The sequence below is a fragment of the Dipodomys ordii genome, unplaced genomic scaffold, assembly GCF_000151885.1.
Source record: "Dipodomys ordii isolate 6190 unplaced genomic scaffold, Dord_2.0 Scaffold69, whole genome shotgun sequence".
NCBI classification, from domain to species: domain Eukaryota; kingdom Metazoa; phylum Chordata; class Mammalia; order Rodentia; family Heteromyidae; genus Dipodomys; species Dipodomys ordii.
In genome coordinates, this window is record NW_012267285.1 from 2,946,062 (window position 1) to 2,961,170 (window position 15,109).

The 15,109-nt window shown below is 49.6% G+C and overlaps 1 protein-coding gene across 5 annotated transcripts in view; it reads left to right on the plus strand.

The window, feature by feature from the left end:
* Nucleotides 1-15,109, plus strand: part of Erc1 (ELKS/RAB6-interacting/CAST family member 1) — a 116,462-nt gene that overhangs the window by 67,346 nt on the left and 34,007 nt on the right. For all 5 annotated transcript variants that reach the window (XM_013023708.1, XM_013023709.1, XM_013023710.1 and 2 more), the window contains 2 exons: nucleotides 891-1,026; nucleotides 5,641-5,772. In XM_013023708.1, the coding sequence (XP_012879162.1) occupies nucleotides 891-1,026; nucleotides 5,641-5,772 (268 nt within the window). The remainder of the gene's footprint in view (nucleotides 1-890; nucleotides 1,027-5,640; nucleotides 5,773-15,109) is intronic.

Sequence of the window (15,109 nt, forward strand, 5' to 3'; positions counted from 1 at the left end):
TCTGTGTCAGCACACGGGTGCAGTGGCTGCGTTGGCCCTCAGCAGCGCGTCTGTGTCAGCACACGGGTGCAGTGGCTGCGTTGGCCCTCAGCTGCGCGTCTGTGTCAGCACATGGGTGCAGTGGCTGCGTTGGCCCTCAGCTGCGCGTCTGTGTCAGCACAGGGATGCAGTGGCTGCGTTGGCCCTCAGCTGCGCGTCTGTCAGCACACGGGTGCAGTGGCTGCGTTGGCCCTCAGCTGCGCGTCTGTGTCAGCACAGGGATGCAGTGGCTGCGTTGGCCCTCAGCTGCGCGTCTGTGTCAGCACAGGGATGCAGTGGCTGCGTTGGCCCTCAGCTGCACGTCTGTGTCAGCACACGGGTGCAGTGGCTGCGTTGGCCCTCAGCTGTCTGTGTCAGCACAGGGATGCAGTGGCTGCGTTGGCCCTCAGCTGCGCGTCTGTGTCAGCACAGGGATGCAGTGGCTGCGTTGGCCCTCAGCTGCACGTCTGTGTCAGCACACGGGTGCAGTGGCTGCGTTGGCCCTCAGCTGCGCGTCTGTGTCAGCACACGGGTGCAGTGGCTGCGTTGGCCCTCAGCAGCGCGTCTGTGTCAGCACACGGGTGCAGTGGCTGCGTTGGCCCTCAGCGGCGGCGCTGCTTTGGTTCCTTCCTCTGCCCTCTCTGAGCCTGCCGTGCCTTCGTCTAGCTCTGTAATGTGCTGCGCTGCGTAAACGCTCCTTAGGGGAACACCAGGATGCCATTTGTGGTGTGCTGCCTCCGGCACGGCCCAGTCTGACCTTATCAAGAGGACTTGGCAGCTGTTCCCTGAGGACACAGCGTTGTAGGGACGAACGTGAGCGTACTCTCCGTGCACACCCGGGCAAAGCCTGATCCTTGCCCTCCTACCACTAGGCAGGTGAAGGACCAGAACAAGAAGGTGGCGAACCTAAAGCACAAGGAGCAGGTGGAGAAGAAGAAGAGTGCACAGATGCTGGAGGAGGCCCGGCGCAGGGAGGACAGCCTCAGCGACAGCTCCCAGCAGCTGCAGGTCAGTGGCCCGCTCTGCCCGCTCCCAGCCCGTGCTCGGTCAGCGGCCCACTCCCTGCTCCCTGCAGCCACGCCGCCATCCCAGCCCGTGCTCGGTCAGCGGCCCACTCCCCGCTCCCTGCAGCCACGCTGCCATCCCAGCCCGTGCTCCCCGCTTCTAACCCTCCTTCTAACCCTGCTTGCTGCTTTCCTCTCAGCCCAGCGTGCAGCAAGGGACAGGCTTCAGCTAGAAGGGCCAGTGTCCTTGTGCCGCTGGGAGGACACGTGGGTGTAGGAGGAGGCTGGTCGCACGTGATTGGTAAGCTCACTCGGTTCTGTGAGGGGGTCCCCAGGTTAGCACCCCGGGGTCCCTGGAACCACGTGCTGGTTCCACTCACTACAGTGCATTGCAAAGACGTGGCTCGTGTCTTCCTTCCTCTTCTCCTTTTTCGCTCTTCCTTCCCCTAATGCAGTGCAGAAAATTTCCCACGATCATGCACATTATATTTATTTCACATCAACAAAGTGCATGAACCAGCCCAGCATTCGTAGCAGCCGCCATCCAGGGTCCCCCACCCCCAAGCCCTTACCCAGCCCTGTCATCACCTTTCCCAGCCTGTGTCATGTCCAGTGTGTGTTTTGTACCCGGGGAAATCAGCTGAGAGGTGTTGGATGGATGACTTACTAAACACACATGCTTTCTCTAAGAGGCTCAGCCGTGGTTTGAACGGGGACCTCAGGGCCGGCGGCCCCTTGGTAAAGAAAGTTCCGTTTTGCGGGAACTCTGTCAGCTAGCAGCTGGTCTGTCCTTGCAGCTGGAGACCAGGTGTGGTACAGTATGCAAGGCCCAGCTGCATGGCAACACCACCCTCCGGGGGGGGCGTGGAGTTGGTATCGTGTGGGAGCTGTGTGTAGGCGCGAGGCGTTGGGAGAGAGTGGCGGTGCCAGTGCAAGGCTGGGTCCCTGTGACCCATCTCGTAGAAATCCGAATTGGTTCCTCCTCTTCTGTTAATCTGTCGCCATCAGTCTTTCATTCAGAGACAGATTTGAAGGGAACAGCTGGTCTCAGTGAGTTTCCCCTGCGTTCCTCTCAGCCTTTGCGTTCCTTGTTGAACTTTGGGGTGGGGAGAGCGGCTGCGGCGGGAGTGGCACAGCCGAGGTGAGGAGCTGTGGTTTGCCGCCAACAGGGCAGGCGTCAGGAAGCAGGTTCAGAAGGCCTACTGGTGGGCTGTGTCACGGCGGTGCTGAAGGATCCAGCGTCCTTTCTGACTTCGCGAGTGGAGGCGTAGTGGACGCTCTCTTAGCTTACTCCCTTGGGGGCCCTGTTTAAGGAGACCGAGGATCTGATGGTAGCTACCCACTTCCTCCCCCTCCACCAGGTCTTCCAGACCCCAGGAGGCAGTCTCTGGGCTCAATGATCCTTGAGCTGTGTGCTCTGACCTCATTTAGTAAGCATGGTTGGCAAAAATCAGCCTAGGAAAAGCAAGATGTGTTAGGATAATTAACGCAAAGTGGAACTCCACAGATGGTGTGAACCGGGCACACAGGGAGAGCTCACGCTCTCGGCAGGTGTGTGCGGCCCGCGGCACACGCACACGAGCCGCCTTGGGTAGACACAATGAAACCTCCTTAGGGCAGGGGAGGGGACTGAACATTTCCCACTTGGTCTTATTAGGCTGCTACTGACTTTCTTGGAAATAATGAATACCATTAAGTTAACTCCATATGGTCACCGTAATTCCTGTCTTTATAAGTTGATTTTTTAACTGAAAAATCATTACGTATTTATGGATGATGCTCATATTAAGTGTGATGCTTAATATTTGTATATGTTGTATAATAATTAAGCCAGGCTGATTAGCATATCCATCACCTCACATCTTAAGTCTTCGTGGTAAGAACATTTAAAATCCATCCCTAGCAATTTTAGGGCTGTGCATGTTAGTACATGCTTGTAATCCCAACAGTCGAGAAGCTGAGGCAGGAAGCTCATAAACTCAAAGCTGCAAAAAAAAAAAAAGTATTTTTGAAAATACACAATATGTAATTTTAAGGTAGACTGTTTGAGGATAAGTCTTTCTGACTTTTCCTTCTATATGTAGTAAGTATCTTTACTTTTGGGGCCAACAAGACTTTCAGTCTCTTAATTTCTTTTTTTTTTTTTTTTTTTGTCGGTCATGGGGCTTGAACTCTGGGCCTGAGTACTTAGTGGGCCTCAACTCTTTGGCTCAAGGCAAGCGCTCTACTGCTTGAGCCACAGCATCACTTCCAGTTATCTAGTGGTTTATTGGAGATAAGAGTCTCAGGACTTTTCCTGCCCAGGCTGGCTTAGAACCTTAATCCTCAGATCTCAGCCTCCTGAGTAGCTAGGATGACAGGTGTGAGCCAAGGGCACCTGGCCAGTCTCTTCGTTTCTTTTTTTTAAAAAAAAAAAAGATTGTTTCCCCAAACACTGAGATGTGAGAATCCACTCAGATATCAGCAGCTAAACTTAACGAGCCTCTGTGTGTGACTCATTCATTAAGTTTGATAGCTGGCATATCATGGTGTATTCTCCTAGCACCCAACTACTCATGAATTGAATTACTCCGATTTTTCATCATTATCTCCAGAAAGCGCCTGTTGTTAGATCTCAGCCGTGGGCAGGTTTTGTTCTGAGTAATTCCTGACAGCGGATTGCTCATCCGTTTCCAGCCTGGCCTCCTTGTTCCCTGCCTTTTAGCCTTGTCTGTATGTTTGCCTTCCACTTTGATTCAGTCTCACATGGGCTGCGTGTGTGTGCGTGTGTGTGCGTGCGTGCGTGCGTGTGTGTGTGTGTGCGTTTGTGTGTGGTGAGGGTCCAGTTCACCTCACAAGCCGTGTTCTCTCAGAAGGTGGGGCTCAGCTGCGGGTGAACCAGCCTCAGTTCTGCTTGGATCACCATCCCCTCGTGTGCCGTCCTCTTCCACGAGGCTTGGGTTGGGCCGGGTGAATGTAGAGGAAGGCAGCCGGGTGACCTCGGCTTCCAAAGCGAGTCACCAGAGACATGGCCGCTCCTGCCGTGCTCCTGGGAGGCTGGCCAGGACGAGTGGGACTGGAGCTCAAGCGGCACTGCCCTGCTGATTCCCGGGGTTGGACGTTTGTTTCAAGTCCAGTCGGCCACTTGGGCCTTTGTCCTGAGACATATCTTTGCAGACCTTCGGTACCCTTTAAAATTGTTGGGTTTTTTTTTTCTGTACAGTTGAGTTCCTTAAGTTGACAGATATCTTCTTACATTCTTCACGTCCTCTTTCTCCCTCTTGATTGTTCATTGTGCAGAACAGAAGCTTTTGGGTTTGGTGTAATCCATTTGTCTATTTTGCTTCTGTTGCCTGTGCTCATGAAGTTTTATCCTCAGAAGTCTTCATTCGGCCCGTGTCATGAAGCTTTTCCTCTTTATTTCCTTCTAGTAGTTTCTTAGCTTTAAGTCTTTAATCCCGTTGGGTTGTTGCTGAGTGCAGTGACAGGTGAAGGTCTGATTTCATTGTTCTGCAGTGACAAATGCCACTCCTTGTTCTCCAGAGGCAGGGCTTGATTCTTCCTCGTCTTGTGCTGTAAGGATTTTAAACTGAAGTGTTTACATCAGTGTGCTGAGTCCAGTCTCCATTGGATTGCAACTCTTCTTCATTTAGTCTTCTTTACTGTCTTATAAGATCTTAAGGACTGATAGGATTTTGTTTCTGACAGATTGTACTTGTCTCCATTTTGAACTTGACCTAACCCAGGTGAACCTCAGAGAATCCTGCCCAGGTATAGCCAGAACAGTCATACTCATCCTGTGGTTTCCAGTTGTATGCGTGGGATGAAGAGAAATACTTCACATTCTTGAAAAATATTAGAAACATCTTTTCACTTCTTTTCAATCCTGGGGCTTGAACTCTGGGCCTGGGCGCTGTCCCTGAGCTGCTTTTGCCCAAGGCTAGTGCTCTACCACTTGAGCCACAGCACTATTTCCAGCTTTTTTGAGTTTATTGGAGATAAGAGTCTCATGGACTTTCCTGTCTGGGCTGGCTTTGAGCCACGGTCCTTGGATCTCAGCCTCCTAAGTAGCTAGGATTATAGGCATGAGCTACTGGCACTCAGTAGTCTTTTCACTTTTTAATAGTAGTTTGCAAATAATGGTCTATATGAAGAATTCAGTCTGAAAAATGTTGTTCACTTGACTTTTTTTTTTATCTAGGCATAATAGTTTTCCAGGGAAAGAGGATGTTTTGATATGCAGTCTGTGTAGAGATCTTCAAAGCTGACTACTTGAATCTCAGTTGACAGAGGAGTTCAGAATCGGCTTTCTGCTTGCAGACAATTGAGCCCTTATTAGCGGTGCTTTCTAATCCCGCTGCAGAGAGCAAACCCATCGTGCCTGTCTTGCTAGCGGTGCTTTCTAATCCCGCTGCAGAGAGCAAACCCATCGTGCCTGTCTTGCGTAACTAACTTGACCCTTGGCTTTCATCATCAACTTCACCTCCTTCCTTCTTTTCTTCCTTCACCTCTGCTTTCCTCTCTGATCATACTTCTCTGATGGAGTTGCTTCCAAAGGAAGTAATACCCTTCCTTGATACATAGGCTCTCCGTGGCCAACTGACTCATCTGCCTCACCCAGTCTTCCGTCGTTTTCCAGGACAGTCTTCGTAAGAAGGATGACAGGATTGAAGAGCTGGAAGAAGCACTGAGAGAAAGTGTGCAGATCACTGCAGAGCGGGAAATGGTGCTGGCGCAGGAAGAGTCAGCCAGGACCAATGCTGAGAAACAGGTCTGCGATTTCTGTACCGTTACTATAGCAGCACTTCCCGGTAAACACAAGGTGACACCTAAGCAGCGTCGTTTAGGTCAAGTTGACATGCTCTTGTATGTTTACAGGGTGTCAGAGACCCCCAAGCGTAAGTATTTAGACTCCAGCAGTGATGGAAATGGAGCTGTTCAAGAATTGGCTTGTGTTCATGTAGCAGTCTGATTGCCCATGTGTTCATACAGTACAAGCCACGCAATGAGCGCTGAGATGAAACTCAGCCATTGCAGACCCTGGCTTTTTCACCAGATGACAAAACACAAGTGTCTCTGATTTAAAGATGGGAATTTCAAATAGCAGGCAGATGATCTGTTGTATAGGTTGTTCTGTTCAAAAAGCAATGCAGTTAGAAAGGAGAATGATAGAGTTAGAAGGGAAAGCGATGCCGTTGGGAAGGTGTGTGTTACAATGACAGATAGAGAAGGCGGAGACACTGCGGCGCTGGGTCCCAGACGAGCGTGGGGCTGTCGGCTTCAAGGTGACTCACTTCTGTGGGTCTGTCGGTTTCAGGGTGACTCGCTTCTGTGGGGCTGTCGGCTTCAGGGTGACTCGCTTCTGTGGGGCTGTCGGCTTCAGGGTGACTCGCTTCTGTGGGGCTGTCTGCTTCAGGGTGACTTGCTTCTGGCTTTCGCCGTTCCTCTTGGGCTCACTTCAGACCTTGCCACTTCTCTTTATGTCCCTGCACCCTTTGGTGAAGAATATCTAAGCTTGGGAAGCAGAGGTGAAGAAAGTGCTAGTAAGTGAAGGAGGTGACCTCAGTCTGTTCCGAGAAGGTGCCCAGGTAGGCCGCCTCCCACAGAGGTTCATGGCATTTCACCTCTGCCGTGACCGTGTCCCTTCCTTGGCTTGGTGGGAGATCAGTAAGTCCAGCCCAGGTAGCGCAGACAGAGGCTGCTGGGAAGTGTCTCTGTGAGCTGGAGTGAGGCCCCCACCCGGGCTGCCCTCCATCCCTGTGTGCTGCAAGGGCACGCTTGCTTAGTGCCCTGTGTGCTGCGAGGGCACGCTTGCTTAGTGCCCTGTGTGGAATCTGATCTGTCATGGGCACGTGTCCCGCATTCGCCCTCCAGCGGTGGCGGGAGGGGGCAGGGGCTCGTCCTCCCTGACCGCAGCCCCTCAGGGTCGGGGGTTGTCTTCCATCTTGACTGAGCCCCTTGCACATTCTCTCCTTTATTTTTCAAATGCCCTCTCCTTTCTCTTCTCCTTTCTGTAAAGATTTCCTTCTGCTTTCGTCTAGTAACAAGTCTGAAATATCAGACATACACATTTTGGAATTTATATGCATTGCCAGAATTCATATTTCGGCTACTGGTGGCACATTTCTTTACCTAGCCTATAGATTTGCCACCGTTTGTCATTTGTTGAAGGACATTCTTGTTCCAGCTTGTGTGTGTGTGTGTGTATGCATGCATGCATGCATGCTCATGTGTTACTGGGTTACTGGGACTTGAACTCAGAGCCTCTGGCTTTCCCTTGGCTTTTTCACAGAGGCTGGTGCTCTGCCACTTGAGCTACAGCTCCACTTCTAGTTTTTTGCCTGTTACTTAGAGATTAGAGCCTCTTGGACTTTTATCTGTCCAGGCTGGCTTCAAACCTTAATCTTAACTATTCAGAATGGTAGTCAGAATGGAAAAATAAAATTGAGAAGTTATTACTATCCCTAATCTGGCCTTTAGTCTTCTAGCTAGTGAGAGCTAACTGAAAGTCTTGTCTAGCAAACGGTCTTCAACTCATATTCATGAACCATAAATGACATTAGAAACGCATAGTAGGATTGGTACTTCTTACCATTATTGGTAAATTCAATGTTAGATTTTCAAGATTTGTGTCATCTTTTCCTGCCTTAAAATAGGATTTTTAATACTGATTGCTTTCATTTGGCTACATTTTCTAGCTTATAGAAGTTTTTAATGTATATTTGAGTCACTTTCTTTACTTATCCTTGTAAGTCATAAGCTCTCTTATAAGTCATTTCTCCCTCTGGTGAAGATTCTAGAGATGATCAGCTGGGCAATCTAAAACTGTTACATATGCAAACAAGTTTCTAGAACCAGGGAGAATTGTTTTCTTTATTTTTGTACGTTAGCAAGATAGCCAGGTTACTTACTGGTTTCTGACAGGTTTTTAAAACTGATATTAATTCTTAGATCCAAGCTACTGTTGTTCAAAGATGTTTTATTTTAAAGTGGAAGACAGCGTTTTGCAGCATTGCCAGTCAGCATGTGGAATGTGCCTCTTTTTTGGTTAAGACCTGAAGAGACGAAACGGTTAAGCTCTTCTTGCCATCGCATAATCAGGCGCCTATTGAAATCGAGAGCCCGGTGGGTCTGGATCCTGGCCCTCATGTCAGGGAGCTCCTCTTCTCCGTCACAGTGACTGGTGGCGACATCAGTCACTTGACAGGTCCTAGAGCAAGCCTGCAGGAAGGACGTCACATTGGCCTCCCTGGTGACAGCTGGCTGCAGGCGTCACAGGCTGCCACTTCCAGGCCTGCTGTGGCTGGCGTACTGGAGGAGGGTGTGGAATGGCGGTGCCCCCATACCAGAGGTTACCATGCTTGGCTTCCCCGGCTGATCTGAGAATGTATATGAGATGATCAAAAGGTAGAAGAAATGGTCTGTAGTAAGGCAACCACGTATTGTCCTGCATTTCCGTTTGTTACTGAAATTAACAATGTTCAAGCACTGAGATGCGTTTGATTTGAAGTCTATAATAAGCACAGTCTCCAAGGACTGATGGGGAAAAATTAAAGCTCTGTACTATGGATGTAGCCACTTTCAGACACATAGAGTAAGATGGGGTGGGGGTCAGGGGTGGAGGCTTTTCTAACCTGCCTTCCATTTCCCCTTGGAATTGTTACATATTTATACACTGGATCCCGGTGCGAACGGAAGAGCACACGGCTGAGATGGGTAAGCTCCAGTGCAAGTGGACGCGGTTCTGTGCTCAGTAACTGTTCCAAAACGGAAGCTCCCTGCCCCTGTGTTTAAATCATGTTCATCTAAGTATGCCAGAGACGATTTGAAATAACAACAACAAAAATGGATCTCAGTTTTAATAAAGCACTTAGCAAAATCTTAGTATGCTAGCAAGTGTCCTCAGATAATAGGAAAAAAGGCAAGAACACACATCCTCTTGCTAGATTCATGGTTAGTAATTTCACAAAAAGCAAATAAGAAGCCTATATATAATGAATATGGCAGTGAAAATCACGGGGCTTTCCGATGCCACAGAGCTAGCCGAGACCCTTTGGGTTCCTTTGCTCTGATCTGTTTTCCTAATGCCCTTAAAATTCACCTTCATCAAATCTGGGTTATCAGAACCTTAGCTGCCATGACTTCCTCTGTCACTGCCAGCTGGGGTCAGACAGCCACTGGAGAATTCCTGGCGTGAACCCGAAGCCCAGGCTTCCCTTCACTCCACGACCACGTGATGCGCCACGGTGAAGTCCATCTCTGAGCGTGAGTGGTTTGTAACAGAAATTCCTAAAGTAGCGCATTTGGATTTGTCTTTAGTACCAGTTTTTTCCTTTTGAAAGTGTTTGGCAAAATGGGAAACGTTTCTTTTTTTTTTTTTTGGTGGGGGGGTCCAGTCATGGGCCTGAACTCTGGGCCTGGGCGCTGTCCCTCAGCTCTTCAGCTCAAGGCTAGCGCTCTACCACTTGAGCCACAGCACCACTTCCGGCTTTTTTTTTCTGCTTATGTGGTGCTGAGGAATCAAACCCAGGGCCTCATGCATGCAAGGCAAGCACTCTACCACTGAGCCACCTTCCCAGCCCAGAAACATTTCTTAATGTAGGTTTGTTTTCATTTTTATCCAACAAGAGCGCTACATCTCTGTTTTCAAAAGTTGTAACTAAATGGAAAGATTAACAGAACTGGAAACAAAACAGAACAAAACCAGCGGGCACCCTGAATGCTGCATGGGCAGATGGGTCCGAGGCCTGCAGACGCCGTGTTCCCAGCAGACGTGATGTAACAGTTGGGTGTGATCGTGTGACACCCTGCGTGCATCCCCTGCACCAGAAATGGCTTCTGGAATCTGTAGCACTTCTGGGACAGATGGTGAATAATACTTTGCCTGCGGTGGCATCTTGGGTGGCGCTTTCTGAGTTCCCTCCTGCTGGAAGTGTGGCAAACCTCATTACTGCAGATCGGGGCCACCGTGAGCCACATGCTTCCCACAGGGTTGTATGCGCAGCATGCGCTCTCCTTGGCTGTACCTGGGCTGCTGTTCTCAGCGAAAGGTACTTTCCCAGAGGGATGTGCGTGATGGGGTCAGGTCTGTTCTACTGGACAGAGTCCACGCAGGTATGCCCTGTGCTGCCCGCCACTCACTCCCCGCTTCACCGCACAATTGACAGTGAGCTCACAGTGCGTCTGTCGCACCACAGCCGAGTGCTGCGGGTTCTGTTCCTCGTTTCTCAGCTGTGACTTAGGATAAGTTCTGTAGTCTCCGTGAGCTTATACAGAACGACAGCTGCGTCTGTGTGGGAGACGGCACCATGCCACACCCCGAGAGTCCACTGATGACCTCCACCAGGATCACTTGTGAGGATTGTAGTAACTACAAGATGGCCTGCAGATATCATGACCAAAAGAGTCCTCCGTGTGCATGTGACACACACACACACACACACCCTTGCTTGTGCCCTCTGGGATGCCAGACACTAAGTTGTACCTTTGACTTTCCTCCTCTGGCAAAGTGAGTTTTTCCAGATAGGGTTTTGTGCTAACTTTGCAGCCTTGCACATAGGTGGAACCACAGACACATGCCACCCCGTCTGGCTTGACTCGGAAACAGAATCTCACTTTACCTAGCCGGCTTGAACTGTGCTCCTCCTGACCTCTGCCTGCCTGCGTAGCTGAGGTCACCGTGTGGGTCACCCTGCCTGGCCACGAAGAACTCTTCCAACGCTGGTTGGTCCCCTCAGCGCAGGTGCTCCTCAGCAGAGGCTCCAAGCCCTGAGCACGCCTTCACGATAGTGAAGCGGTGGCTCTTTTCCATAATGAAATGCAGTTAGGGTTTTGCCCATTTGAAATGTCCGGATCCTTTCAGCTGAGGGAGTATTCAGAATTTCAGGTTTTATACGGCTGCTCAGTATTTACTTTATCCTAGGAGAAGATTGTTTTACAAGAGAACTTCTTAGAGCGTCATGTTCGGGGGAAAATGTCGCCACCCTTCCTTTATTTGTGCTTCTCTTTCTAAATTATTCACGTAGCCCAAACTTGATGGATGCTCCAGAATTCTCAGACCCAGGTGCAGCGCAATAAAGTGATGGCCCGCACCTGCTTTGTTACGCGTGTGCCCACACGAACACACTGCGGCTTGAACCCAGGGCCTGGACTGTCCCTTAGCTTTTTTTTGCTCAAGGCTGGAGAGCTACTACTTGAGCCACAGCGCCACTTGTAGCATTTCTGCTGGTTAATTGGAGATAAGAGGACGTTCCTGCCCAGGCTGGCTTCGAACTGATTCTGAGATCCCAGCCTCCTGAGTAGCCAAGATTATAGGTGTGAGCCACTGCTGCCTGGCTAAGTTCTTCACGTTATTTCTACCCTTCTTTCTTCCAGGAGACCCCTGGAGCTTCTGTGGACAAGGAAATTACTAAATTTTTGTTTCACTTAGTCAAAATGCAGCCACATGTTACCAAAACAAGCATATTAGAGGAGATACTTAATTTTAAAAATTCAGTCTGCCAAAACAATGGTTTCTCAGTGCATTAAGGCAGACTTTTATTTTTCCATCTTTGATGCAGTGTTGCCAGCAGTGCTGTGAATTACTGGTCTGTGCGATTACACGCTGGTCCCGGGCTCGTCCTCACCTCTATACTTGTCAGAGCACCAGGGTGACAATGGCTTTGAACATGCACGCCTGTGCTTTCTGATGTCTGATTTCTCAGGCTCCACCGGGAGTGACCAGTTTTTATTGTAGGATTTATCTCCCTAAGCCATCTGACCAGACAAGAGGAAACTGGACACCGCTTGAAAAAGAAGCGATCCTTCCACACGGACAGGTTTCCCACCTCCTTTTACGTTTTTCTTCATTTGTGAAAGGTCGGGTACCACCACATAATAGCAGCCAGACACGTGGCCACAGTGCCAGGAGAGAGGATGGCCAGCGGTGTGGGTCTCCCTCTTCTACCAGCGAAGCTCCTCTGGGCGCTCCGGTTTATAGACACAGCCCGCGTTTCCAGTCCCGTGGGAGTGTGCATCACATCTGAGACGTGGCAAAGTCCCCACCTGAGGAACACACCCACCCAGGGTGTCACTTGCTGATTTTTATCTGTTCTAACCCTTTGGCTGTATTCATTTAATGGGAAAATGCAACATTGTCAGGATGTTTTCTACCACCCAAAGCTGCATAGTGAGAATGTGGTTCCTCTTCCTTGCTGTGTCTGTGACCTTTTCTTCTCAGGCCCTTCATCTGATCAGGGAGAAAAGAGAGAAAGGGACTCATCACCAAACCCCCAGAGTACGTCTGTTACCATTAGCTTATGTCAAGAGCGGCTGCAAAGCCAGGCACCAGTGGCTCACACTTGTAATCCTGGCTACTCAGGAGGCTGGATTGGAGGATTGTGATTCCAAGCCAGCCTAGTAGCTACAATTAGCCAGTTAAAAAGCCAGGCTAGAGGCATGCCTCAAGGAGTAGAGCACCAGCCAAGCAAGCAAACCCTTTGAGTTCTTGAGTTCAAGCCCCCAGTACACAGCAGATGCATGCTCAGGTGCACTCACGTGTGTGTGCACATACACACAAGTATCACTAAGAATTTCTTGAATAAAAATTTTAATGAACAGATTGGAAAATAAATTCAGTGTCTTCACATACGCTGACATGAGCATAAGAAGTTAAACGTTTAAGTGCTTTGGTAGCCTGAGACTGCTTTGGGACTTTGAGACTAAGGTCTATTAGAAGCAGTATCCCCTTTAGAGAAATGAGTTGCTAACATCGCTGAGTCTCTCATCCTGGTTTCCACCAAACACTGTCCAAGAAGTAAGCCCATCATCTGTGCTCCGCTGTGATGGAGCCCTCCCTCCTCCTCTTCCTCCTCCTCCTCCTCCTGCTGTCCCTCCAAGTTGGCCTGTATCTGTCCACTGTATCTCATTCACTAGTGTCTGTTCTGCATCAGGTCATCATGGTCTTCCTTCTTGAATCACCTTTGACCACCTTCACCTGAAGGGCAAGCTTGTCTCTCCTCTGTTTCTGTTGCTGTTTATGCTTCACTGCAGCTTAACCTCATCCTGTATGTTCTCATGAATGGTCAAGCCATTATCCTGTCATCTTCTTAGAACGACTCTTTGCTTCTTCCAGGCTGTGGCACTCAGCGACAGCCCTGAAGGTGTTCATGGAAAACAGCTGGGCCCTCACTAACCTCTGACCGAGAAACTAGCCATGTCTGGACCCACCTGCTACCTGGTCTTCCCCACTTATTTCCCATGGGCCTTTGCTTCCAGTGTCTCTTTGTTCCTGGCTCTCCACCGTGGGGCCCGCTTGCCTCCATTTTCGCGCAGCAGGGCCTCTTTCCTCTACGCGAAGTTTCCTGTCCTTTGAGAGACACTGTATCTCCCATCAGTTGAACCTGCAGCTCGTTTGTCTCCCCCAACCCGATTCGGAGCCACTATCCTGGACTTTGCTTCTGTCTCTAGTCTGCTTAGACCTTCCTTGTATTAATTCTGAGTTTTGTCATTCTAAATCTCCTTGCTCTTCTGATCTGATCTCTTTAGTGTCCTCTGTGGGTTTGGGAACAAAGGCCAAAATCCCTCACATGGCCTGAGCTCCTTCTTTGTCCTGCTCCTCCCTCTCCTGCCCCATGTGGGGCTACTGTACATGTGGCGAGGTTCAAAGCCAACCTGACCCAGGAGATGATCTCATCTCTAATTGACCAGCAAAAGTCCAGAGTGGAACTGTGGCTCAAATGGTAGAGTGCCAGCCTTGAGTGGAAGAAGCCAAACGAGAGTGCGAGGCCCTGAGTTTAGACCCCAGTACACACACACACACTCACACACACACACTTAAAAACATAATTAAAGAAGAGAACTAGTGAATTTCTTGAGTTAACAGTCTGGGCTGGGTGGTGACTACTTAACCACTAGATAACTTTGGGGGGCGGGGGTTGGTGCCACTTCTTTTTTCTGCTGATCGTTTTCTTCATCTGGAGATGGACTTCCAGCCCTTCCAGGAAACGACAGCGAGCATCCTGGAAACCACAGACGCCCTCTGCTTCCCAAGCAGGGGGCAGTGGATCTTGAAGGCCCTGTAGTCGCTCCGATTTCTTAAGGAAAATAGGTTGTGGTGAAATCATCATTTATTCCCTTCTTATTCCCACTCGGAGTTGATTAGCTTGTGATGTAAACGTACCATCTGGTCCTGCTGGCACTCACTGCCCAGCCCAGAGCCTTCTCCTTAGCATGTTACTGCTGGCCAGTAAGTTACATGCTTGAATCTTGGCTCTGGTCAGGGTGTGTGTGTGTGTGTGTGTGTGTGTGTGTGTGTGTGTGTGTGTGTGTGTGTGTTTTAAAAGTACTGTGACCTGCAGCATATTTTCAGGTAATAGAGTAATTTAGCAGAAGATGTATCTCCTCTTTCTACTTAGCTCTTACTACATTTGTTTCTCAGTAATGAGACTTGGTCTTCTCCAGCAGCTGCTGGGTGGTAGGCACAGTCTGGAATAGATACTCGAATCTGCTAGCTGCATGCATTACCCTAGTTGGCAGACAGTGAGGTGACCCAAATGGGACTGTGAAAGTCTTGCCCTGTCTTGGGACCAGAGCAGATCTGGTGGGTGGGTGGATCCTGGTTTATGGTGCCGCTCTTTCCTTGTATTCTAAAAAACTGTAAAACCTACTTGGAAACATGTGTCGTCTGAAACTATAAACGGTGTCGGTCTGGCACGCAAATGGATGGGAAATTAAGCCTTCTCTAAGAAAACTGCCCTACTAACTAAAAACTCTGAAAGTAAAAGTTTTGAGTGACAGGCAAAACACATCTTTTACACATGCCAGCCTAGATGCCAGGAAAACACTTCCAGAGAAGCAGTTGATTACATATGCATGCATTTCATAAGTTGGCGCCTAAAAAGATCCTTAGAGAAGCTGGTGGCTCACACCCGATCCTAGCTCCTCAGGAAGCTGAGATCTGAGGATTACATCTTGAAGCCAGTATCCCTGGGGACTCATCAAAAAGCAAGAAGCAGCAGCATGGCTCAGGTGGTAGAGCACCAGCCTTGCCTGTCTACCTTCGTGATCTCTTAAAGTAATGCAGGTGCTGCCAGGAGCCAGCTGAGCACAGTCGCCACAGCAGTGGTCAG